The 25,602-nt window shown below is 37.1% G+C and overlaps 1 protein-coding gene across 1 annotated transcript in view; it reads left to right on the top strand.

Moving 5' to 3' along the window:
* The window catches only part of LOC100014421 (haloacid dehalogenase-like hydrolase domain-containing protein 2), a 72,702-nt gene that overhangs the window by 42,709 nt on the left and 4,391 nt on the right, over positions 1-25,602 (top strand). Inside the window, exons 7-9 of the mRNA XM_016431383.2 lie at positions 4,543-4,627; positions 20,903-21,119; positions 23,976-24,039. Of these exons, the coding sequence (XP_016286869.2) occupies positions 4,543-4,627; positions 20,903-21,119; positions 23,976-24,039 (366 nt within the window). The remainder of the gene's footprint in view (positions 1-4,542; positions 4,628-20,902; positions 21,120-23,975; positions 24,040-25,602) is intronic.

The following is a 25,602-nucleotide window of genomic DNA, read 5'->3' as shown; positions in this document are numbered from 1 at the left end:
GAAGGAGGGATATTTGATTTGAGATTCAAGTTGGATAGAGGATTCTCTGACTTGGAGTTGGACTGGAGGAACTGGACCCCTGGAGGAACTCATGCAGGAGACCTCAGACTGCTTTTCCATTTTAGTCACCGTTGGTGAGTGAAAGGCTGATTTAGTGACCCTGCCTTTCTCAGAGGTCTAACCTCTTGAGACTCTTTTCCCTGATTAGGGCCTTAGTATTTCTAATTGGCTCAGAGGAAGCCAGAGTTTCCCCTATCTCTCTCATTCCTTAATATCTTCCCTCTATTGTAAATAAACTACCATAAATTCCATTTACTTTAGTAATTCATTTTGGGATTTAGAAATTAAATCCCTGTATTTCAGTCTTAACCACAATTAATTTTAACAGGAGTGTGAGTCCCCCAAAATTACAGGTCAATTAATTAAAAGAAAACAATTCATCAGGATACAACATTAAATAATCTGATTTCTAATTGTAGGAAAGATTAGAGACTTTCCAAGTTAAGAGGGTAAAGGTGAACAGATGCAATTCCTTGAATTCATTAAAAGAAGTGTCCCACTCACCCTAAGTGTCTGTAAACAACCAAAGGAGCATAGAAACAATAACTGATCAGTATGGGGCCAGTTTTCATATAAAACCTACATGTTGCTTGAGATGTACAATTTTTAAAAAAACTCTTCTCATCACCCTTTGGATCTGACTGAATTTCTGGTCAGCACAGCCCAGGACCTTGGGTCCCTAAACAGCAGATATGGTGGTCCAGCTTCCCAGTCATGAAGGAATAAGTTCAGACAATACAATAAGGTTTTCTCCCAATTACCACAATTGAGTAAAGTTTTCTCTCAAGACAAGTTAGACTAGATCCATAACTGAATAGAAAGGGAGCTAAACTAGCTCCAGAATTGAGTCATAAGACAGAGTCAGTATGGTTCCCTCAATTCCCCAATTCCCTCAGTATTCCTTCCCCAATTCCTTCCTAAATTGCTGACACTGAAAATTTTATTCCTCTCAGCCGGCTGGTGATGGATCTCTGAGGGGTGGATCCTGTTGCCCCATGGCACACTTTTCTGTGGCTTCTTAGGATTCTACACAGTGAAAAATAAAAATGTAGCCATAGGGATGTCCTCCCCTTCCATAGCTCAAGGGTTTCCCTCTCAGCACTGCAACCTCCTTCCTTTTACTCTCTTCTCCTCTTTCTCTGCTTTGTCATCTCAAGGCTTTATGGAAGTGAATAGTATTTTTTCCTCCAAAAATACTAGATGCCCAGCCTTGCAGTGAGTGAGTCAGTAACCTGAGAGGTAGTTTTAAAATTCTAGTGCCAAGAAAAGAACTCCTTCATAAACCCTCTCAAGCACTTCCTGCAAGCTGAACCCTGAGGGACAAGTTTCCAGCCATCAGGGGTCTGTGGTTCATGGACAGGGTGGGAGGGTCCCTCCTTGGAAGCAGATCCTAGCCTTTTTGGAGCTTCCAAGAGCTGGAGAGTGGCTATGGCAGAAGAACTCACCAGAGCCAAAGAACAGAGGGAAATAAGACCTCATCGGAGCTCCTGCTCACAAAGGCCTTACAGCATATTAGGAGAAGGGATGTGGTGTGTGTGTGTGTGTGTGTGTTCGTGTAACAGGGTGAAAGCAATCATGTGGAATATGTCATCAGCAAGGGGTTCATGATTGTCATCAGGGTTTATTTTCTTCCCTCACCTTTTTGCCTTCATGAATTGCTGTGACCACTGATGGTCAAACTTCTGTTGGTCAGCCTCTCTAAACTTTATCATGCTGATGTAGAAATGATAGGCATATATTTGACCTAGATTTCAGAATCTTTCCATTTTGATAAGTTCACCCAGAGCTCATACATTTTTAGCATAACTTTTGAGAAATCATCATGATGAGGTATCAGAGTAGGAATAAGACAGGATAGAATACATCATTTATATTCTTTAAACAGAGTTCATAATAATTTTATTGAATGAATAGAAAAAATGCACATAGAATAAAATAAAAATGACCAATAAGGAATATGAATAAATTTCTAAGTCTAGACATTTGTTAATTAATCAACAAGCATTTATTAAGTGTCCACTATATACTAGGCCCTCTGCTGGGTACAGGAGATACCAAAGAAAATGAAACCATCTCTACTCCGGAAACACTGATAGTCTCTTGGAGAAAATGTGTATATGTAAGAAATAAGCATATACAGAATAAATGCAAACATCTTTTTATTTTAACATTAATTTTTTATAAATTTTGAGTTCAAAATATTCTCCCTCCCCCATACACTGGCATGTAATAAGTGCTTAATTAATGTGTATTGACTTGAGATGTGATAAATGTGTATAAGAATCTATAAGATTTGGCAAATATATGTATGCATATATATATTTTATATGTATAATATGTAATACTTTAAAATTTGTAATATTTTTAATTTTGTGTGTGTTAAAGATATAGAAGAATATAGAAGAATGAGGGATTGATAACATTAAGGTTGCAAACCTGGGGCTAGTATTGCCCTCAGCAGGAAGAGGTGTTTAATTCTTTGTGATTGGAAGATGTATATGAATTGATTATTATTAAGTAAGTAGAACCACAAGAACAATATTCATGGTAACAAATAAAGATAACTTCAGAACTGAACTAAGAATAAATGCAGTGATCAGTATTGAATCAAGAAGTCATATGATGATGGCTACCATCATCAATATGGCAGACCCAATCACTATATTGCTTATTTCTTGACTTTTTCTTGATTACAAAGAATGTTTCTAGGATGTGTAGGGGCAAGATATGTTTTGGAAAAAATATTTTGAAACTCCATTTATGTGAGACATCATATAATACAAAGTAAAGCATATTATTATGTGCATGTGAAAGTTACAGAACCATTATTATGAGATACAGAAAGAGAAAGACTAGGAGATCACTTCTGGGAAAGTTTCATGGAGGAAGCGGTTTTTAGCTGATCCTGATGAATGGATTAGATTTCAGTAGGCAAAATTAAGCTTCTTGGGGCAAGTGTTGTGTGTGTGTGCCCAGGGTCTTTTATGAATACTGTAGGTATCTACTGATTTTAATTGACATTCCATCATTTGTTTGGGCAGAAGTAAGAGAAAATGGCGAGCAGTTTTGCTTCATTGAAGCATTTAATATATGAATGAAAATATTTTTGCTTCTTCAGTCTTTTCAGTCTTGTCCTAGTCTTTGTGTAGTAAAAGAAAAAGGTAGAAAAAGCAAGTTAGAGCCAGATTGTGAGGACCAAGGTGTTGGCATGTTTTACCTTTTTTTTTTTTTAGTAGATAATGTGGAAGGAGGGACTCCAAGGTTTTAGAGCAGACGAGAGATGGAACTAAGTTTCTGTATGAGGAAGATTAGTCTTGGAAGTATTATATAGGTAGAACTGAAGTAGACTGAATGTGGAAATCTCAGATAGAAGGTTAATTCAAAATAGAACTTTTTAAAAACCAGAACTGCATGGAGTTATGCAGAACATTTTGTGTGCAAGCTATATATAGCATGTTTACTGAGAATGGAGTAGCCTTAACTATATCAATTAGAGAGTCTAATTTATCTTGCCTGTTAAATTTTCAGTTTCTCATCAGTTGCTATTGATCTGGTAACTAAGTGTTGACTCCTGTTTATAATCAATCAAGTTTTTTGGAGTTAGAAATTACTCGTTTCATAGCAGTAGATTGTTACTTCTAGTTTTGTGTTCCTGGATTCTGTCTTTTTGCAAGAGCAGGAAAATGAGTTTATTGTGCTTTTTAGTCACTTTTTTTAATTCCCTTTCCTTTCTTGCCATTAAAAATACAATAAGGGATTCTTGTGTTTCTAAAATATAGCATCAGAAAATAAATGAAGTAAATAAACAAAGTAGAGGATCAAATAAAGGATCTGTACTTATTTTTAATAATATTTTATTTTTCTCTAGTGTCATGTAAAAAGTTTTTAATATTCATTTTTAAAAATTTTGACTTCTAGCTCTCCCTCCTTCCTATCTTCCCTTCTTTTCTTTATCTCTTTGGGGTACAGTCCTAGTAGCAGTACTTCTGGATCAAAAGGTATGTAGTTTTAGAACCCTTTGGGCATAGTTCCAAATTACTTTCCAGAATGGTTGGATCAGATCACTACTCCACCAACAAGTATATTAATGTCCCAATTTTCTCACATCCCCTCCGACAGTTATCATTTTCCTTTTCTGTCATGTTGGGCAATCTGTGAGGTACCTCAGAGTTGTTTTAATTTGGGTTTCTCTAATCAAGAGTGATTTAGAGCATTTTTTTATATGACTCTAGATAACTTTGATTTTGTCGTCTGAAAACTGCCTGTTTATATCCTTTGTCCATTTAGCAGAGGCAGTTTGATTTGTGTTTTTAGACATTTGACTCAGCTCAGGATCTGTACTTCTTAAATCCATTTCACTTTAGGTCATCATATGGCTAAAATGAGTTTATACATGTTTGAAACAAAGGGAGCATAAAAGGAGAAAATATATCATTCATTTTTCAGTGCTAGTTTCAACAATTCTATTTTCCCCCTTCCTAGGGATAGCAGTAAACAATCCCAATGCTGTGGTCATAGGATTGGCACCACACCGTTTTAATTATGAAGTTCTGAATCAGGCATTCCGGTGAGTCTTTAGTTTAAAATTTCTTAAACTGTTTCCTTTCCATCTTTCCTACAAAGATATTTTAGGAACTATTGCATTTTTCTTGGTTTGTTTTGGGTTTTTCTCTCTTTCTCAAATACCAGTAATACTTAGTGATTGATTTTTTATTTACCTGCTTCTTTCCAGTGCCTTCCATTTATTAAGAATATTTTGCATCATGCTGTTAAGTGTTTATTGTGGGGGTGGGTTCCTGATATTGTAAGAACCTAAAGTCAAGCTTTTGTTCTAGAGTTATGTTAAGTCTGCCCCTCCTCTATATTTCATAGGATCCAGTAAAATCGCAACTTTGGGTAAAATTGACTAACAGTTAAACACTTCTAGTCTTTGTTTTTACCTTTGTTATAATTAAAATTAATATATCTACTAGTTATTATTTTTCATAAAATTTATAAATTGAAAAGTGGCCAGTTCACTGTCCCTCAGACCATTGGAGGGCCAGACTATAAAAACCTAGCCCTAACCCTAACCAGGCAGTAGTATACACAGTGCGGAATCCCCTCCCTCAGATCACAGCTCACCAAGCTGATGTCTTCCATTGTGTAGCCACATAATCCTTTGTGCAGCGCCTCATTCTAAGGCTCTGCACAAAGGTTTATGTCACCGAAAGTAGTACTGTATGTGAGTGATGCTGCACTTTGAGGCACCACCATATACGGTGCTCCTCTCACTGACCACAAATGAAAGAGGTGCCACTTCCGGAAGTGCAGTGGAGGCTGGATACATGGCCTCAGGGGGCTATAGTTTGGGGACCCCTGCTCTATTCTATAGGCATCTTTCTCTCCCTCACATCTGCTCTCCAGCCCCGTGTCTGTCCAAAAAGGCCCAGATGGGTCCTGCCCCCTTTCTTTTCACAGATGCTACACTGGCATTTGAAGAATGTTGACGGACCAGGTCAGCAACTCAGGACAGGGAGAGGATAAGATCCACTTGGCACACCTTCCTGTGATTATCTAATTCCCAGCTAATTTCTTAGGATAACAGCAGCTAGTTTAATGGACTGACAATAGAGTGAACTGAATGAAGGTATTTTTCCCCAAAATGGAATCCACTATTAGAAAGACTAAGGGGCAGCTGGGTGGCTCAGTGGATTGAGAGCCAGGCCTAGAGATAGGAGGTCCTGGGTTCCAATTTGGCCTCAGACACTTCCCAGCTGTGTGACCCTGAGCAAGTCACTTAACCTCCATTGCCTAGCCCTTACCAATCTTCTGCCTTGGAACCAATACACAGTATTGATTATAATACAGAAGATAAGGTATTTTTTAAAAAGGAAAGGCTACATTTGCCCATGCTTTAGAAGAATTTCTGATGCTATGTAGAAAGTTAGCTTCTAGGAATAAGCCTCACACTTAAAAAAATGGAAATTCATTTCAGGATTCTTAGCTCAACTTGGGTCACAAAGAATCCTGAAACGAATTTCCTTTTTTGTAAATGTGAGGCTTATTCCTAGAAGCTAACATTCTATGTAGCATCAGAATCATTTGGCATTTATGACTTTTTCTTTGTGTAGTAGTTCTTAACTTGTAGAGAAGACATCCAAAAGTAGTCACCCTGGATGACATAGGGCTTCAGGTGTGAAATGAATAAATGCTAAGAAAATGTTGAAGCAGGTTTCCTTTGCCCACAAGTCACCTGGATTCTCCTCCTCTTCCTGACACTAGACATTGGAGCTTAGAAACCTTCTAGAAGTAAAATTTAAGTTGCAAGTCCTTGCTCTATTGTATGTGGAGTTGGGAGGGGGAGTTTGTTTATTTACCACTTTGTATTCCTTCTGAAAGAAAAGGCAAATTACAATCCTGATTTCCCAGGATATCTCTGTAATAATATAATAATAAATAGCTAGCATTATTTATTTGGTATTTAGTGTTGGCCATAGGTTCTCATTTGATCTTTACAACAGTCCTGGGATAGAGAGATGGCTGATACTCCCTCCATTTTACAGATAGAGGAAACTGAACCTGAGATTGGTTAACTGACTTGATCATGGTCATACACACACAGCTGAAAAGTGTCAGACTTTAAATAATTCTATGTTTTCCTCCTCCCAGGGATACTAGTAAATGGTACTAATGCTGTGAACTTGGGATTGACACCAGAACATTTTAATTATCAAGTTCTAAATCAGGTATTCTGGGGGGACTCAAACTCAGGTCCTTCCTAACTCCAAGTCCAGAACTGTGTATACTGTACCAAATGATCTCTCTTAGAAGAATACTGAACTTAACGTATAGTCTGTAGTTGCTTCAGAATTAATTTTTAACATTTTAATATTAATTTCCAGCTTCCCTTTCTCTTATATCTTTATCTTGTCTTTACTTTATATGGCAAGCCAGTAAATACTGGCTCAAATAAAAAAACTCAAGAATTTATTACGAACAAGTTGTGAAGAAAGCAAACTAATTGAATAAGAGTCCCATCATGGAACAGTAAATTTTGAGTTTTTATCATCAAAGATGCTTTTTAAAAATCATATCACCAATAAGCACAATGCTTCTAGAATTGTTGGCATTCTTGCATTTTTTATAGAATTCAAGATTGCACTCATCCCATTCTCTCCCTTCCATAACTAAAACCCTAGGCCAGTGATGGCAAACCTTTTAGAGACTTCATGCCTCCCTCCCCCCCACTCCTCATCCCAGCTGGTCATCTTACCCCAGACAGGGGAGGGAGAAAGTGGCCCTAGCACTCTGCTAAGGGAGGGAGGAAATGCTTCTTTTGGGCTTCTGGGCAGGGAGTAGCCGAGTCCCTCTGCCTTTCCAGTAACTAACTCTTGGGGGGGGAGGGGTGCCGGCAGAGAGATCTGATGGCACATATGCGATAGTTCACCATCAAAGCCCCAGGCCATGCCCTTCTCACCACTTGCCTGGAGAATTGTAATAGACTGCCAATAATTGTTTTTCTATAGCAAGTCTAGCCCTGGCTATTCCTTCCTAAAAAGCAGATGTCTCTGCCGCACCCTCCCCCTGCTCAGTAAACTCCAGCAATCACCTAACACCTCCAGGAACAAATAAAAACCCCTGGAAGGCACGAACTGGGCTTTGCTTTTCTCTGTATCCCAGGATTTGGCACTATGTGGGGTGCATTGTAAGTACTTCAGTGCTTGTTGACTGACTAAACTACCCAGGCACTTAAAGCCTTTCACAACGCAAGAACCAGTGTACCTTTCCAGAGTTATTTCCTAAACACGAGAATACAGTCACATTTCCTCAGACTTGATACCTTCCATCTCTGGCATCCTTCCTCCTAGAATGCTCTCCCACCTTCCTTCCCTGCTACACCCCTCTTAGGAGTCTTCAAAGCCCCTCTCAAGCACCTTAACTGAGGCAGTGAGGTAGCTGAGGCCCTGAGACAGGAGGTCCTGGGCTCGGATCTGGCCTCAGACACTTGTAAGTCGTATGACCCTGGGCAATTCACTTCGCCCCAGTAGACTAGCCCTTACCTCTCTTCTGTGTTGGAGCCAATACTTAATATCGGTTCTAAGACAGAAGGCGAGGGTGGTATTTTGTTTTGTTTCGTTTTTTAAGAGCCTTAGATCACTCAGCCCCCCCCCCCCCCAATATTCCTATTCTTTTCCCTGACTTTATTCAAGGTCAGAACCTCAAAGTGGGAAACGGTTTTTTGTCTGTGGCCTTAGCACTCAAAGCATGATAGACAGGTCAGAGATGCTGGATCAAGGCCTGCTTATTTGCCTCATGGGTTCATTACCCCAGGCTCAGGAGGGTTGGGGGCGGGGCGGTGGGAGTCACCTAGCAGGTCTTGGCACCCATGACTCTCCTTGGTTTTGGAAAACTCCCCAGGTCATAGTGAGGAGAATTTGGCTGCACAGGCCTTGACCTGCTGCACCCACTCACAGTCTGTCCCTCCACTGCTGTGTGAAAAATTACTGCTCTTAAAGATGTGATAAACCCAAAATCTTTATTTAAAAAGGACAGGACAGGCTTCCTTGTTTGTGACTTGCCTGTTCTGGTCACACTCCATAATGTGTGAATCTGGTTTTTGGCCATTCATTCTAAGAGTTCTTCTGCAAGGCTTCCTCTGCTTGGGGGTGGGGGGGGGGGATTATCCTACCATTTACTTCCAGGCGTCTATAACTACACCAGCCTGGGCCTTGGCACTTTATTTCTTACTTCAGAACCAGACTTTGCCTAGCTATTTTTTGTTCACCTTTTTAACCACTAAATTCAAGGAGAAGGTATTGATTGAATATAGCCTACAACCTGGGAAGGACATCTTTAATAGGAAATGGGTGGTCTGTGTCTTAGATGCATAGTAGCCTCATGGTAATAAAAATGTATCTTGACTTAATACTGACTTTCTAATTGCTCGGATGCTGTCTAATTAGTACACTTTCCCAACCATATTGATTTTTAAAACACTACATTTTAAAGCATTACAGCGCTCTTATAGGTCAACTTCAATTTCACAAATGCACTTAACAGCTATGTGGAGAGTTAACAGCAAGGATCGTAGGTCTTGCCCTTCTTTGCATATTGATGTTTCCATAGAGAATATGCCTTCCAACAGATGACTGCAGTTATTTGAATTGTGTGTGGCAAATAGAGACACTTGAAATGAGCTGCTGATTAGTTAAATTACTATTCAGGTTGATTATGAGAATCAGAATTAGGTGCTAAATCTCATTGCTTTTCTGCCTTAAATACCAGCCCTAGAGGCATCTTACCTTTGGGCATATTCTCCAGCCTTATAAATTATATTGGATCTTATTTATGATGTATTTAGTGGGTAACCCTCTCTCTGCATTTAAAAATGTATTTGTAAATTGCTGGATATTTGTCTTAGGTACCCAAGTAGAATTAAGAGCAACTAATTAATTATTCTTAAAGAATCAAGACTGTAAGCTTTTAGTCAAAGATGAACCAGTTGTAAAGAATGGATTTGATTTAATAGTAGTTTATTAAACTTCCAAATACTTCATAAGAGTTATAGAGAGCATTTCTTAATGGATTGTAAGTTTCCATTCCTTCCAGCTTTTCCTATTTAATATTTCAAAAGAGAAGTGCATTTCCTTCCTTCCTTCCTCTCTCTCTCTCCTCCTTCCCCACGTTCCCTTCTTTCCTCCCTCCCTCCCTTTCTCCCTTCTTTCCTTCCGCTTGTTTGAGGAACACCCTCTTGAATCACAGGATAATTCTTCTGGAAGAAATTAGGAGGGGAAAAAAGCAACCCTAACAATAAATTCAATCTATCTAGATTTTGGTCATTTCTGAATAAAAGTGGGTTTGGGGAGCCCTAAATTCTTGATTTTAAGGCCCCCAGGGATTGAATTTAAGGGTGTGGGACCATAATTCCTAATATTGTTCTGTTGTCTTAAGTTTATGTTTCAAAATACTTGTTAAAGCTAACTGAAGATCAAATGAAGATACTTAATTGGGAGTCCACCTCCTTATAATTGGAAACTCTTTTGCATCTTTATTTAAAGATTACTAGCTATAAAGATGTGTCAGTTAATTCTTATGTAGTCAGCAAGAGAAATAATAGGTATAAAATAGATGTACAAGCTTCTCTTCAGGAAAAAGCTTATTTTTGTCAACTTTTTGTTCTTTACAGCTTCAATTCTTCACCTTCTGGTATACTCTTTTTCAGCATTTTGACCAATACAAAGTCACCCTAAGTATATCTCAGTATGTATCATTGTTCATGGTTGTTTGTTGTTTTTGCTCAGCTCTAGTTTTCTGCCATACTTCTGCCTCCTAACAATCTTGTTAGATTCAAGTCTGCAGACAAAAGGAAAAGTTTAGAATTCTCCTTGATAGATCAAGTATATAAATGAATGGGGGTTTCAAATTAGAAGAGAGGCCACCTATGAAAATAAACTACCTCAAATTTTAACATGTTTCTTAGAGCCCCCAAAAGTCAAACTCATAAAGACAGACTATATGGAAAATAAAATTTGGAGGCTTTTTTTAAAGAGTTGTGAAAATAAATTGTTTATAGCAAAAAATGCTTAAGTTTTTGCAAGTAGTGTTCTTATTATAGGGTCTTTGTAGATGGCTCAGTGGATAGGGAGGCTGGCTTGGAGATGGAGGGTTCTGGGTTTAAATCTGACCTCAGACACTTTCCAGCTGTGTAACCCTGCACAAGTCATTTAACCCCCATTGCCTAGCCCTTACTGTTCTTCTGCCTTGGAACCAGTGATTAGTATTGATTCCAAGATGGAAGTAAAGATTTAAAAAATAAAAGCGATGTCATCAAACAGTTGGTTACATATTTAAATGTGTAAAACTTCATTCTTCTGCTAATTTATTAAAGTTCACTTTGAAGAATTGTTCTCAAATCCATTCTCTGCTACTTTTCCTTCATAGGTAGTTAAATTGCTCTTTCATGCTCCCATAAGAAAAGGAGAGAAAGGGAGCTGAAATAAAGCCAACAATATCGGCTAAAACTATTACTAAATTTATGAAGGAGACTCCTTAATCTCTTTCTAAACATTTAAGGCCCTGCCTGGACTTTAGGGTTTCCAGAAAACTTGATAGCAGTCCCCAAACCAGAAACATTTTTTTGTTTTGCTTTTTCAGAGTGCTGGATGCCTCCCCATCTTTGAAATAGTTTCTCCTCAATTTAAAGCCTACATCATGAAAATGAAACACTTTTGAGATGGGAAATGTGTTTTAACATTATAAAGAATTTGTGCTTCTTAAGTATCCCATCAGTTTATACATTTAGAAGAACTTGACGTACATATTTAAATACCAAACACTATAGAACTAATTCAGATTTTTAGGAGATTCTTTGCCCTGACTTCAACATTTGAAATTATTTTGGTTTATAAACTGGTTTTGTTTTGTTTTTTTAAACCATCACTTTCTGTCTTGGTATCAGTTCTAAGACAGAAGAATGGCAAGAGTTAGGCAATTAGGGTTACATGACTTTCCCAGGGTGACACACCTAGAAAGTGGCTGAGGCCAAATTTGAACCAAGGTCCTAACAGCTCTCTCTTGCTGCTCTTGGTATATAAACTATTAAGGCAACTCTCGCTGCTCCAAATGAATATACTAGCAAATAGATCAGACTTCACAGTCATACAAAAGACATTGTGTTTGTTACCTATTAACCATCTTAGAAATAACCATGACTAATGATATCAGAATGACTTGCACAAAGACAAAAGAGTTTGCTTTAAGTTGAATGTGGATTCTCTTTGAATCTCTTCTTTTTAGTTGGCCTTTATCTTCACCAAAAATTAAAATCCTTTCAGCAGGCTCCTCAGCAAAGAGATGCATTCACTAATAAATGACTGAAGTGAGAAACAACATGTTGGAGAGGCTGCAGAAAAGTAGGCACAGCGCTTCAGTGTTACTGGATCTGTGAACTGGTCCAGTTGTGCTGGAGAGCAATTTGGAACTGTGCCTCCAATGTCATTAAACCATGCATACCCTTTGACTCAGCAATACCCATACCAGGCCTGTAGCCCAAAGATATCAGTGAAAGAGGAAACAGACTTGATATGCATACATACTCTTATATACATATGTACCTATGCACATAAAAATAGAGCAGCTTTTTTTCATAGTAGCAAAAACATAGAAACTATGTAGATTCTGCCCCTCTTCCTCATTGAGGAATATATCAAATTATGGTATGTAAATATAATGGCATATTATTGTGCTATAAGAATGTGGAAATGGACAATTTTAGCTGAGAAGGCCTTTATGAACTGATACAGAATAAAGTAAGCAGAACTAGAAGAAATATTTATGCAATGACAATAACATTACAGAGGAGGAAAAACCTTTCAAAATCTTGAGAATTCTCTGAACAATTCAGGAACAAACCAGAAGAACAAACAATTCCAGGAGACCAAAGATGAATTGTGGCTTCCCACTTCTTAACAGAGAAGCTAATGGATTCAAAATATTTGCACATGACCAATTGGGGAATTTATTTTTTTCTTCTCTTTACATATTTACTGTAAGAGGTTTTTTCCCCTTTTCCTTTTTTCTTCTTTTTTTTGTTCAGTGGGAAGAAGGGGGAAGCAGGCAGACAAGAACTAATAAAATCTTAGTTATTAAAGGAGAATTTAAAAAACCAAAACAAAGTACTATGCAGATACTTTCTTATAGTAAATTTAGTTAGTTATTAGCAAAACAAGGACAGTTGAAAATTAGGAAGTGAAAAGAGAGAAACACAGGGATGGATGATTTGAAGTAAGAGGCAGTATGTTAGGATGGGAAGGGCCAGCCTACAATCTAGTTTTGACTCTGCTACATCTTGCTTTGTGACTCCTTGAAAATCCCTTCTCTCTCTGGATCTTAGTTGCCTTATCTCCAAAATAAGGGTTTGGGCCTAGATCATCTCTGGCTTGTACTAAAGGTAAAGAATAAAGTGGAGCAAGCAACTTCTAAGCAATGGTTTCTCCATAATCTTAAAAATAAATTACTAAGTTCAGCCTCCTTTTGTCATTTTGATTGGCATATTTATTTTCTAACAAATTAACATCAGAGGGAAGGCTTATCATACCTCTTTGTCATATAAAGGAAGTCACAAAATAAAAATGTATTCTTCACAACTGTTTGGAATTTTAGGATTTCCAGATGAGGTTATTTCTGAGCGATAGCTGAAAGAAATTAACCTGACAGTGAACTAGTATTTAAATCATTATTAAGTCAGAAGAGTGGTGGCTTTTTATACCATAATGGACTGCCACTATCCTCTTGTCCCATGTAACTAGAAGGTAACCTTCTGATCCAAGGATTGTCCTAAATAAACCCTGGTTCACTTGAAAAAATCCATTCCCCAGTGTCATGAGATGATTCATTCTTATAACATATTTGTTGAATGACAACCATGTACAAGGTTCTGTACTAGGTGATGATTATAGATGCTTTGAAAAGAAGAATAGGTATTGTCATCAAGTATTTTTAATCTAATGGGGAAAATCTCTTTAAATGTTGCAGATATACTGTGTTTAATTGTTTGGGGAGACATAAGTAAATGTCTAAAAGGCTGATCCTTTCTAATTTGGTTAATCTTCTACCAAATAAAAGCATAAAGTATAATGCCTAATACAGTATCATACTCTCAGTGTGTATTTGATACATATTAATTGATTGGCAGAAGCTTTATTCCATTTCCTATAGTTAATTTCACCTATACTTGGTGCAGTAAGTTTTCAGATGACAATTCATTGTAAGGTAACTCAGAAAGGTAGCCATTTTCTGTGCTTCCCTTTTAATATTCCTGTTATCTCAGCCCTAACTCTTTCATGTCCCACTGAAGCTTTATTCTCTTCGTCCACTGGAATTCCCATTTCATAACTGACACTTCCCATCATTTGTACCTCTCTTGGGCTTCATTTGTGCACTGAGTCCTGACCTTCACCAGATATCACTGAATCCCTGGTTACTCTCCCCACTGGTTGTACTTTCTCTTCTCCAAGACCCTCGCTCTAGGGAGGGCATCATAACACCCCTTCTTCCCTGCCATTTCTGGACTCCCCCTTTGCCAGCATCCTGCAGAAATCAATTAAACATTTATTAAGAGTCTACTTTGTACCAGACATCCTGGAAAGTAGATATAAAGACAGAAATGAAAGATTTTTGTCTCTTCGGGCGCTTTCATTCAGTCCCTCCTATTTTAAGGTTCGTTCTACTCTGATTTGTTACCCAGTCCAGATCCTGATGGCTCCTATCTACAATCCTCAAAGTCATTCTCCTTTTTCAAGTTCAATAATTGGTTCCCAATCTTCTTCCTCACCCTAACTTTTGGCCTGATGTTAGAGGACTTTTTGTCATACCCTCAAGATACCTTTTTGAGTTCCCATGAGTGATTCCTACTCTTCACCTCCATTACTCATAGGGATATTCACACTCTTGGTCTTTCTGCTACCCACAAATGTTATACTTCCATGTTCAAAAATGCCAACATTTTCTTATCATAGTCTTCCATTTTTCCATCTCTCTCCGTGCCTCACCCTTCTTAAACCTCTTCTTCCTAATCTAGATATCCAGTCTTCATCCTTCTTGGTATTTTTTAAGGTCATTACCTTTGTTCATATTTCACTTTCTTCTGCTCTCCACTCTAAAATCCCTTTCTCACTTGCCAAACCCCAGCCCTAGATTTCTGCCTCCTCTGCTCCTTGCATGTGCTTCTAAACTTAGTTAGAAATTCACCTAAGCCGATGTTATCTGATGGAGCCTTCACTGCAACAAAGCCATCTTTTACTCCTCCCTAATTTATTCTCTTCTTTCAAGAGATTGTTCCAAAACTTCTCTCCTCAAGCCTTCCATACCACCCTATTCCTCTGCCTTCTTACTTAGCAATCACATTTCATATTTTACTGAGATATAATATATATATAATATATAATATAAAATAAAGGCCATTCACTGTGACCTCCTTTCCCCCCCTCTCTACATCTCAAAACCTCTTACCATCATTCCCCATTCTCATCTCCTTTCTTCCAGATTCCTCCAAACCCACCCCTTTTCCAAACTTATACTCTTCTGGTGAGGGTACAGCCTTCCTTCTAGTCTATCGGGTTCACGACTCCATCTTTGACACTTAAATCCTCTCCGTCTCCATACCGAATCCAGTCTATTACTGCATCTTATAGTTTCTACTTCCATAACATCTTTTGCACCCATCTCCTTCTTGCTAGTCAGAGAGCCCCCCACCCTGCTTCAGCCCCCAGCACCTTGTACCCTGTGGCAATCGTCTCTTCCTTCATTGGTTTCCTGCCTCAGGTCTCTTCTGCCTTCCAATTCTTTCTCCACATATCTGCTGGACTAATCATCTTTTTTTTTTTTAAACCCTTACCTTCTGTCTTGGAGTCAATACTGTGTATTGGCTCCCAGGCAGAAGAGAGGTAAGGGCTAGGCAATGGGGGTCAAGTGACTTGCCCAGGGTCACACAGCTGGGAAGTGTCTGAGGCCAGATTTGAACCTAGGACCTCCCCTCTCTAGGCCTGGTTCTCAATCCACTGAGCTACCCAGCTGCCCCCTGGACTAATCTTCTTAAAATAATTTAATAGATCTAGCCATATTATTCCCCTTCTTAGTAAGCTCCACTGACCTCTAGGGTCAGAAATCCTCCAGTATTTATAGCCTGACTCCAGTTTCCACTGGAGTAGAAAGAACAAAGGGCTAGATGTTGAGGTGTGGATGTTCAAGTTCCTACTCAGCCCCTAGCTGGTATTTATTGCTGATCCTTCATACCAGAATTATGACCTCACAATATTGAGATCAGAGCAGTCCAAACAATCTCAGAAGACTCTTCTGCAAGTTGGATCCTAGTTAGTTATAGAACATTTTTCTTAACTTCCTTTGGTCTCATTTCCTTTTCAACATTTTTTCATTTGAAAAATTAAGAAGTTAAGATTGGCTATATCTGAGGTTCCTTCTAGCTCTAAAATGAGCATGAATCTCTACTTCCCCGTAGCTTTTTCTTCATTTTTAATGTCTGAGTTTTTGTGACCTTTCTCTTTAAGTTTTAATTTCTTTCCTTCACATCAGAGGCTTGCTTGCCTGTTCATGAGCTAAGAATAGTTTTCATATTTTTAAATACAATAAAAATTTATTTAAAATAATGTTTCTTAAAATGCTTAGTTCTTGGTATTGGTATAAAAGCAGCCAACCCTTCTCCAAATCAATAATTAGAGTTTTTCTTTAAATAACTTCTTATAGACAATAACAAAAACTTTTGCAGTGCCCTTGCATGCTGTCTTTTGCTGTAGATGTTAAAGCTTAGTCTGCTTTTGTTCCTTTTTCTCTTTGTGTTCCACGGGGGCTTCCAAGTAGGCAGGAAATCTCACGTTTTCTGTGGTAGATTCTTTTCAGTTGCAAAAGCAACCTTAAATATTACCTTAGACGCCATTGAAGTACTGTGATATAGATGTGGGCATTTGCTTTGAATCAAAGATATATTCCTAAATAGCCTGGATAGGGTTTAATTTCTAATCCATTCTAACTATATACTTATGGTTCTGTGTAAATGTAACAATGTACACTGTAAGAAAGATTGATAGGAGCAGGAACCACTTCACTGATAGATCTGTCCATCCTGCAGTGTAGTGTAGGCCCAGTTTCCATTTAGAGTAGTATAGAGCAACCCACAGCTTCACCCCTTCCAGGGAAGGCACTGAAATACTGTCTGGAAATTAAGTACACCCATCAATCAAACTTACAAGCCCTTTCCCCAGTTAATATATAATAAAATATTTACAAAGCTAAATCAAATGTTTTTAGTTTAGCTATATAAGTGGAATGCAATTTTGAGGTCTGTTGCATAAAGAAATCTAGTTCCACAGCAGAAGAGCAATGAATGGGAAATGGGAGTGGGGGAGCAGCTAGTGGAGGAGGCAATTTATCCATTAGCTGTGGTTCTTTAAGTCAAGCACAGTGGCTTTGCTAGACTTTTAAACAATTGGATCATAGAACCTCTTCTAAGAAATAAATTTCTGTTAATATCAGTGATTGAATTTGAATAGTCAGAAAGGATCTTTCTTGTGCTGTGAGCCATTTGTAGGAATGTGGTGCATTGAAACTAACACTTGGGCATGGTAATAGCCCAGTATTGGTTTTTGCTTAATAAAATATTTAATCACAGAGGTCCGAATTCTGCATCTCCCACAGGAAGGTAGTCTTGAGACCACTGACAAAAATAATTTAGCAGTTTGATGGTTGAGTGCTTAATTACTAGAAATTATTAAGGAAAAGATGTAATGAGTTCTTAAGTGGTGAACATACTAAATATTTTAACTTAAGTAAACGATGCCAAATAAACTAGTGAGATCATGTATTATACTGGTTTAAAGCTAGTTAAGAAATCAGATTCTCTTCCCCTCTCATACATTATATGAATGTGATTGAAGGCTGCTTCTGTAGTTACCATTTGAGGGTGGGAGAAGGACTGGATTTGAGTATACTTGATTGTGTGAACTTTAAATTACCCCACCCTACATTAGATCTTACTTTATGGTGAAGATAAAGTTGTAATCTCCTGATTGAACAATGAAGGTACTTAGTTCTTACTTTATAGTGAAGCTAGAACTTTAAGTTAAGTCTATTTTTAGATCTTAATACAAAAAGGTGTTAAGTAACTGTAAAGGGTAAATTAATCACAAAAAGGTCAAGTAACTAACAAAAGATGAACTTAACAAAGAAGTGTTAAGTAACTCTAAAGATATAATCTAATCAAAGAAGATGAGAACTGAAGAATGGGCATTTAGAGGAGGGGACACAAGAGTTAAAAGGTCTATATTTTGGCTCACTTCCTCTCTCTGGTACCTTTGGCGGCAGAGAGTTGACTGGTGGCAGCGTGCTGGGCCTTTCGGCATCTTGGCGTGGCTACAAGCTATTGTCTGGCTCAGTGGTGAGTTTCCGGCTTAGTTTTTCCTCCTTTACCTTCCAAACTTTATCCTCTTAGAAGCCTCTAATTTCCTTCAGAGATCCAATGGCAGAGATCTTGACCTCCCCCTGGCACAGGCGACCTCCCCCTGGCACAGGCCAGGCAGTAGAAATCCTATATCCTCTTCCCTCTTTCTCCTTAAATCCTTCCCTCTATATTAATTAAAATTACTATAAATTTCCAGACTGACTTGGGTATTTTATTTGGGATTTTTCCCTGGTGACCATTTAATTTTAGATTTTAAGTCACAACCCTAAAATTATCGTTAAAATTGGTTGCAGTTTTTGATGATTATAGTTTTTCAACTTAGTATTGTTAGTTGAGATCCTTGGTTGAATGTAGAATATGATTGTGAAATTGGAGATGGGGCCCTCTGTCACCTTATGCATCTGGCTCCAGGATATCAGGAATAGAAGATTGTAACTTTAAATTACAAATTCAACTGTAGGAAAATATACAAGTGGCATATACTGTTATTACTATGATGTTAGCAGTTATAGGATTATAAACATTAAGAAGATGCAAGAAGAAATAAAACTGATCTTGGTAGCAAATCTCTACCCTCCCCCCCATTAGAGAAGGCATCATTTGACCAAAAAAAAGATATATGTATATATAAAACTGTCTTGTTTATTTCTATTTATCAGTTCTTTCCCTGGAGGTGGACATATACAAGTTATTCTTCAAACAGTATTTCTTTTGTCATATATGTTCTCTTGGTTCTGCTTGTTTCAGCTCTTCATAATTTCTTGTAGGTCTTTCCTTGTTTCTTTAAAATTAACCTCATTGTTTTTTATGGCACTGTAATATTCTATTACAATTATATGCCACAATTTGTTTAGCTCCCCAATTAGTGGGCATCCCTTCAATTTCTACTTCTTTGCCACTAAAAAGAAAAGTACTATAAATATTTCAGAACGTTTAGGTTCTTTTCCTTTTTCCTTAATCACTTTAGGAAATAAACCTAATAATAGTATTGTTAGGTCATAAGGTATACAGAGTTGTATACCTCTTTGGGCATAATTCCAAAGGACTCTCCAGAATGGTTGGATCAGTTCACAATTCTGCTTATAGTGTATTAGTGTCCCCATTTTTCTACATCCTCTCCAACATTTGTCATTTCTCCCTTTTATTATTTTAGCCAATCTGATAGGTGTGAAATATCTGAATTGTTTTGCATTTCTCTAACTAATAATGATTTAGAATATTTTTTAATATAGCTATGTATAGCTTTGATTTCTTCATCCCAAAACTGTCTGTCCACATGTTTTGATCATTCATCAATTGAGGAATGGCTCATATTCTTATAAAGTTGACAAAATTCTCTATATATTTTACATGTGAGACTTTTGAGAAACTATAAAATTTTCCCCCAACTTCTTTACTTCTAATCTTGGCTACATTCTTTTTATTTGTGCAAAATCTTTTAAATGTGTTCAGAATTATCCATTCTACATCTCACAATGCTTTCTACCTCTTGTTTATTGATAAATTTTTCTTCTACCTATAAATCTGATAGGTAATAGGTTCCCTGTTCTTTTGATTTCCTTATTATGAAATCTCACTTTATGCCTGGGTTATGTATCCATTTCAGCCTTCTCTTGCTCTGTGATGATATTGGCCTATATCTAGTTTCTCCTAGACTATTTTCTAGTTTTCCCAACAATTTTTACCAAACAGTGAATTCTTATCCCAAAATTTGTCAAACATAAAGTTATTGTAATCTTTTACAATTGGTTGTTGTATGTCCATTCTGTTCCAGTGGTCTACTTTTCTGTTTCTTAGTCAGTAGCAGATAGCTTTGATAATTATTACTTTATAATACAATTTAAAATATCATCCTTCTAGATCTCCTTCCTGTACATTTTTTCATGAATTTACTTAATATTATTGACCCTTTGTTTTTCCAAAGAAACTTTATTATTTTTTTCTCATTCATTAAAATATCTACCTCCAGAGAAAGAACTGTTGAAATTGAAATGCAAATCAATGCATACTATTTTTCACTTTGGTTTATTTGGGTTTTTATAGTGAAGTTTTGGTTTTATATGATTATTCTCTTATGAAAATGAATAATATGGAAATATGTTTTGCATGATAATACATGTATAACCCAGATAAAATTGCTTATCAGCTCCAGGAGGAAGGAGAAAAGGGAAGGAGGGAGACAATTTGGATCATACAACTTTGAAAAACTTATATGGAAATTTGTTATCACATGTAATTGGTAAATTGATATTTCATATATCTTTATTAAAAATGAATAATAATTTTTATAATTGGGTTAGCATTGCATTAAGTAGATTAGTTTAAGGAGGATTCTCATTTTAATTATATTGGCTCTGCCAGAAAATGAGATGTTTTAAAAAGCATTAAAAAATATTTCTGAATAAGAAGAAATGCAGAATTGTGTAAAAGAAAAACTATTTGCATGTACTTTGGGTATTAATGGGGTTACTAAAGCAAGAAAAATTGTATTAATTAATAAAAGACTTATGATCTTACTGAATATACCATTCAGCAAAGACTGAAACTACTTATCTTGCTTACTTTCTCCCTTGAGTCATCTTATTTAAATCCTATTTCTCCTAATTCTCTTTCTTTGGTGATCTAGCTCACTTGTCTAAAACCACTAAGGGCAAAAGGTTGAAGGAACACCCAGGTTAATAATCTTATCACCTTTCTTCAAAGCATCTATGATTATAATTCGTACCAGTATTTTCTGTCAAAATCTTTGTTACAGACAGCATGTTGTTAAACATTAATAAGGAATTATTTCTATAAGTAAAAAAAAAAGAAATTGTTTAAGGCCAACATTCCTCTCTAGCATTATAAAACTCCTTACGGTCAGTTTGCATTTTTCCCTTCTCTTTATAGGCTGTTACTGAATGGTGCTCTTCTTATAGCAATACACAAGGCCAGATACTATAAAAGGGAAGATGGCCTTGCTCTGGGACCTGGACCATTTGTGTCTGCTTTGGAGTATGCAACGGACACCAAAGCCATAGTGGTGGGGAAACCAGAGGGAAAATTTTTCTTGGAAGCATTGCGTGGCCTTGATTGTACACCAGAAGAAGCCATTATGATTGGAGATGTAAGTAAACTTTCCATGATTGCTCTATCACACCTAGCAGACTGTTTTTAGAATAGATATTTTAGGAAAGGAAATGTTATCACTGGCCTTATATGTGTGAAAGGAATTAAAATATAACTATTTGTTGATCCAAAGTAGTTTTTTTTGTCTTATTGACAGGCATTTTTCAGAACCTAAGTTTCAAAGGTTTCTCATTGTTGCAAAGAGGATGGTCAAGTACACCTATACATAACTGTCTGTTTGTATATACTTATAAATTAATATACATCTATATTTTTTTAAGTGCTTTGCTGTAAGTGCTTTGTTGTTTCATGTTTCAGAAATATTAGCCATTATTTAGAAACTTGGTTTCCGGTTGACAAGATGTGCAAAAGTTATAAATGGAGTTTTCTAAGGAAGAAATTCAGGCTATCAAAAGTCATATGAAAAAATGTTACAGGTCACTAATAATAATGAGGGAAATGCACATTGAAGCAACTTTGAGGTTCCTCCTTACACTCATCAGATTGTCAAAATTAATGAGGAAAATGACAAGTTTTAGAAGAGCTATGAGAAAATAGCCACCTTAATGCTTATTTATTGAAGCTGTGAATTAGTTCAGCCATTCTGGAACACAATTTGGAAATGTGCCCCAAAGTTACTAACCACATAAATACCCTTTGACCTAATGATACCACAACTTAACCTATTTCCAAAAAAGACTTCTTTTAAAAAAGCTAAAGGATCTATATGTATAAAAAGTTTATGGCAGCTGTCAAGTCATTTAAATGTTTTGCACTTCTCTGATGAATGCAGGTTATGTAAGTCTTGGTGTTTTAAATCTTACTTTCCATCTTGGACTCAATATTGCATATTGGTTTAAGAGCTAGGCAAATGGGGGTTAAGTGACTTGCCCAGGGTCCCGCAGTGAGGAAGCGTCTGAGGCCAGATTTGACCCAGGCCTGACTCAATCCACTGGACTGCCCTGCTATGTGAATCTATTTTTAAAACCCAAAAGCTTCTTATTGAAGGGTTCCTGGGTTCTTAATAGTAAGAATCAAAGCAAATGTTTGTCTAATATTTAATGCTTTACAGAGTGCTTTATCTACATTTCCTCATTTGAGCCTCATAGGAAACCTCTGAGGGAGGCCAACAGAGCACAGGCTCCAGCTAGCAGGTTATTGTCAAACTATTTGCTGTCCAAGTATTGGCCTCCATAAATTCAGAGAAATTCATCATTACCAGAAGTTTGGCTACCAGGTGATAGGATTTTTCGGCCACAGCAGTTTTCAAAGACCATCTACTAAGAATTTTGAATTGCATTGCAAAGGGGCAAAATAATGGATCCTTGAATTGAGAAATTGGTTTTATTTCTGCATAAAGCATTCTATAACTGACAATTGCATAGTGCTTTACAGTTTACAAAGTACTTCTACAACATTTACTCTCATTTTATGCTCATAATTACCTTGTGAACTAGGTAAGGCATGTAATACTGCCTTCATTGTAGAGATGATAGATTCAGAACTTAAACCCAGGTCTTTTAAAGTAATGTTCTTTTGTGATGGGTCATCAGACCCTGGTATGTTGGTGGTAATTGGGGATAGCCCAGTTTTGAATCATGATAAAAAACATTAGAGTTTACCTATTCTACCCCTTCTAGTCCACCTCCAGTTCTATCTATTACAGGTAAGAAAACCGAGTTTTTTTAAGTTCCTTGCCCAATCTCACATAGGTAATTAATGGCAAAACAGACACCAAAATCCTGCACACTATTTGGTTTTATTTTTTTAATAGAATTTTATTTTTATTTCATTTTTTTAAACCTTTGCCTTCCATCTTGGAATCAATAGTGTGTATTGGTTACAAGGTAGGGCAGTAAGGGCTAGGCAATGGGAGTTAAGTGACTTGCCCAAGATCACATAGCTACAAAGTGTCTGAGGTCAGATTTGAACCCAAGACCTCCCATCTGTAGGCCTGGCTCTCAATCTACTGAGCCACTTAACTGCCCCAACTATTTGTTTTCTATATTACTTTGACTCTCGATAATTGGATATAAATAAAATTGCTTTCCAAAGTCATTTAAAGAGTTGGGATATTCATTCCCACTTTCTCAGTTCCAGCCCTCCATTTTCTGAATTCTACTATCCATCATTGAATTGTAGAATCCTATAACCTGATGACCCTTTTAGAAGCTCTCCATTTGTACTATTCCCCGTCTCTAGAATACTACTACATTTAAACTAGACTCAAAAAACAAATCTATCCTATGTTTTAGTATGTACTCAGGGAAGAAGCTTCTATGGAGAATCTCTGTCCTCTCATAGAAAACACATCATGTGAATCTCAAGGCTGGATGTTAGAACATCTGCCTTCTAAACCTAACATAATCAGTGTAGATCATTGTTTTGGATTAATAATTTTGGGAGCTGAAAATGTGAGAGGAATGCTGTTTTTTCCATTTTATACCTTAATGTGGAAAATGGTATATACTTCTGAAAGTAAAGAACAGTTATGTTCAGTAAATATGTCCTCTGTGCCTTAGAAATCAGTTTTGTTACTATCATGTCACCTCTAATCCTTAAACATTTTCCCTTATAAGCAAGTCACAGTTCTTCTTTCAGAATATTAACTTGTAGACTACTTTGCCATACATCTTTCTCACTTCCTTTTTGTGTAAGATGATGGAATTAAAGTAGTTACTGTACATGAAGTGTCAGTCACACCTCATTTCACTTGTAGCTGCATAGAAATAAGTAGCCATACTTATCTTTGGACTAGTTGGTAGAGTGTGCATTATTTTTCTATTTTGATTTTTTGCAAGTAGACATGAATGTGTTGACTAGTGACTATATTAATTCTATGTCATTTTCCCAGGATTGTAGAGATGATGTTGGTGGAGCTCAGAGTGCTGGCATGCTAGGTATCTTGGTGAAAACTGGTATGTATCCTTGACTTCTGCTTGCCCTCCTAGGCAGTACTATAGAACAAAAAACGTTGGATCCCAAAAAATGGTGTCTGCAAAAGTGGCAAAGCCCTCTGGAGGCCTTAATTTTCCTTATGCATCCAGATAGAAGTAAAATGCCTAGAAGTTCCCAATGGACAAAAGCCTATAGGGATAGGGCCTACGTTTACCTCTTAAGTTCTCTATAGCACTAGGACCTTCATTTTAATGATGATTGTGAGATCTGTATTCACTTGTTTGAATTCAGAATTCAGTGTATGTGCTTTCTGGACACCTAGAATGCCATCTTGGGGTGATTAGATCAGTTCATCACTGGTTACAGGGTTTTGTAACATATAGTGACAACAAAATCATTCCTTTAATTCCTTACTATCTATATAGTGAGAAGGTAAAATCATCCAATTTGGCCATTTTAAACAATTGAATATGTAATATTCAAATTTCCAATATAAGCATTTTTCTCAGGCCTCTTTTTTCCTTTTGGCCTATTTATGATTAATAAAGGAAACTTTGAGAAAAATAGGAATTCAGATGTTTGAGACCAAGGTATAAGCTTGTATTTGGTTTCCCAAGTATAGTTGTCTTATATAGAACAAGACTGACCAAAAGTCATTTGTAGATAAAGAAAAAATAGGCAGTAGATAAGGTTTAGTGATTTGTCTTGTATCATATTATATTGAGGATCCATGAGTTTAGCACATGTTGAAGAAAATAGCCAGAAAATCTGTCCAAGAATCATCATCAAACCCAGGCTTTCTGTCTCCACAGCCATCCTCAAGGGTAGATGTTTTGCTTAGTTACATGGAGTGATAGAGACCACTTAATAAGACTGTTCAAATGAAAGAACATTTAAAATATACGGGTCCTTCAGCTCTCACTAGAGTAAGAATGACACCCCTGGGGAAGCCCAATGGGCTCCAATGTGAGCGAAATGAGTTTCATCTAGGATGATGTTTGATGTTCAGGCCACTGCCTCCACACTCCAATATTCAGAATCACTCTTCTGCCCAGGATTGAGAAGAGCCTAGTACGTGTGTGTGCTCTGCTTTCAAGACTCTAAGATACACTTGCAGATTACACCGAACAACAGGCCTGGATCTTCACCAAGGTCCTCCTTCCATGACTGCTCTATCTTATCTTGTTTGTTGATCAAGATTATACCTAGCCATGCAGTCGTGGCATTCTTGCTCCCTCTGGCTCTCCTGTAACTTTTATCAAGGGAGAAGAAGTAAAATGTCTAGAATCATGATCTTGCTATCCTTTACATGTTCTTGCTTCTTAACTTCTTAGTAACTGAGGATATTCCCAAAGGTCACATCTGCCATCTTGTACTCTATTCCTGGACGTTCCTCTCTATTAGCTCCTTTGGGACTCAGGGACCTCTGAGGACCCTTTAAGACCTTCTTCACTGGCCAGACTCCATAAGTGAAACCCTCAGTTTACCACATAATTCCATTATTTATGACTATAAAGTCAAAAAAGAGGAATCCAAAGGATTGCTGACAAAAAAGCAAAATGCTATGAAAGAATTCCGGTTTT

The sequence above is a fragment of the Monodelphis domestica genome, chromosome 3, assembly GCF_027887165.1.
Source record: "Monodelphis domestica isolate mMonDom1 chromosome 3, mMonDom1.pri, whole genome shotgun sequence".
NCBI lineage: Eukaryota > Metazoa > Chordata > Mammalia > Didelphimorphia > Didelphidae > Monodelphis > Monodelphis domestica.
This window is presented reverse-complemented; position numbering and strand designations above follow the sequence as displayed.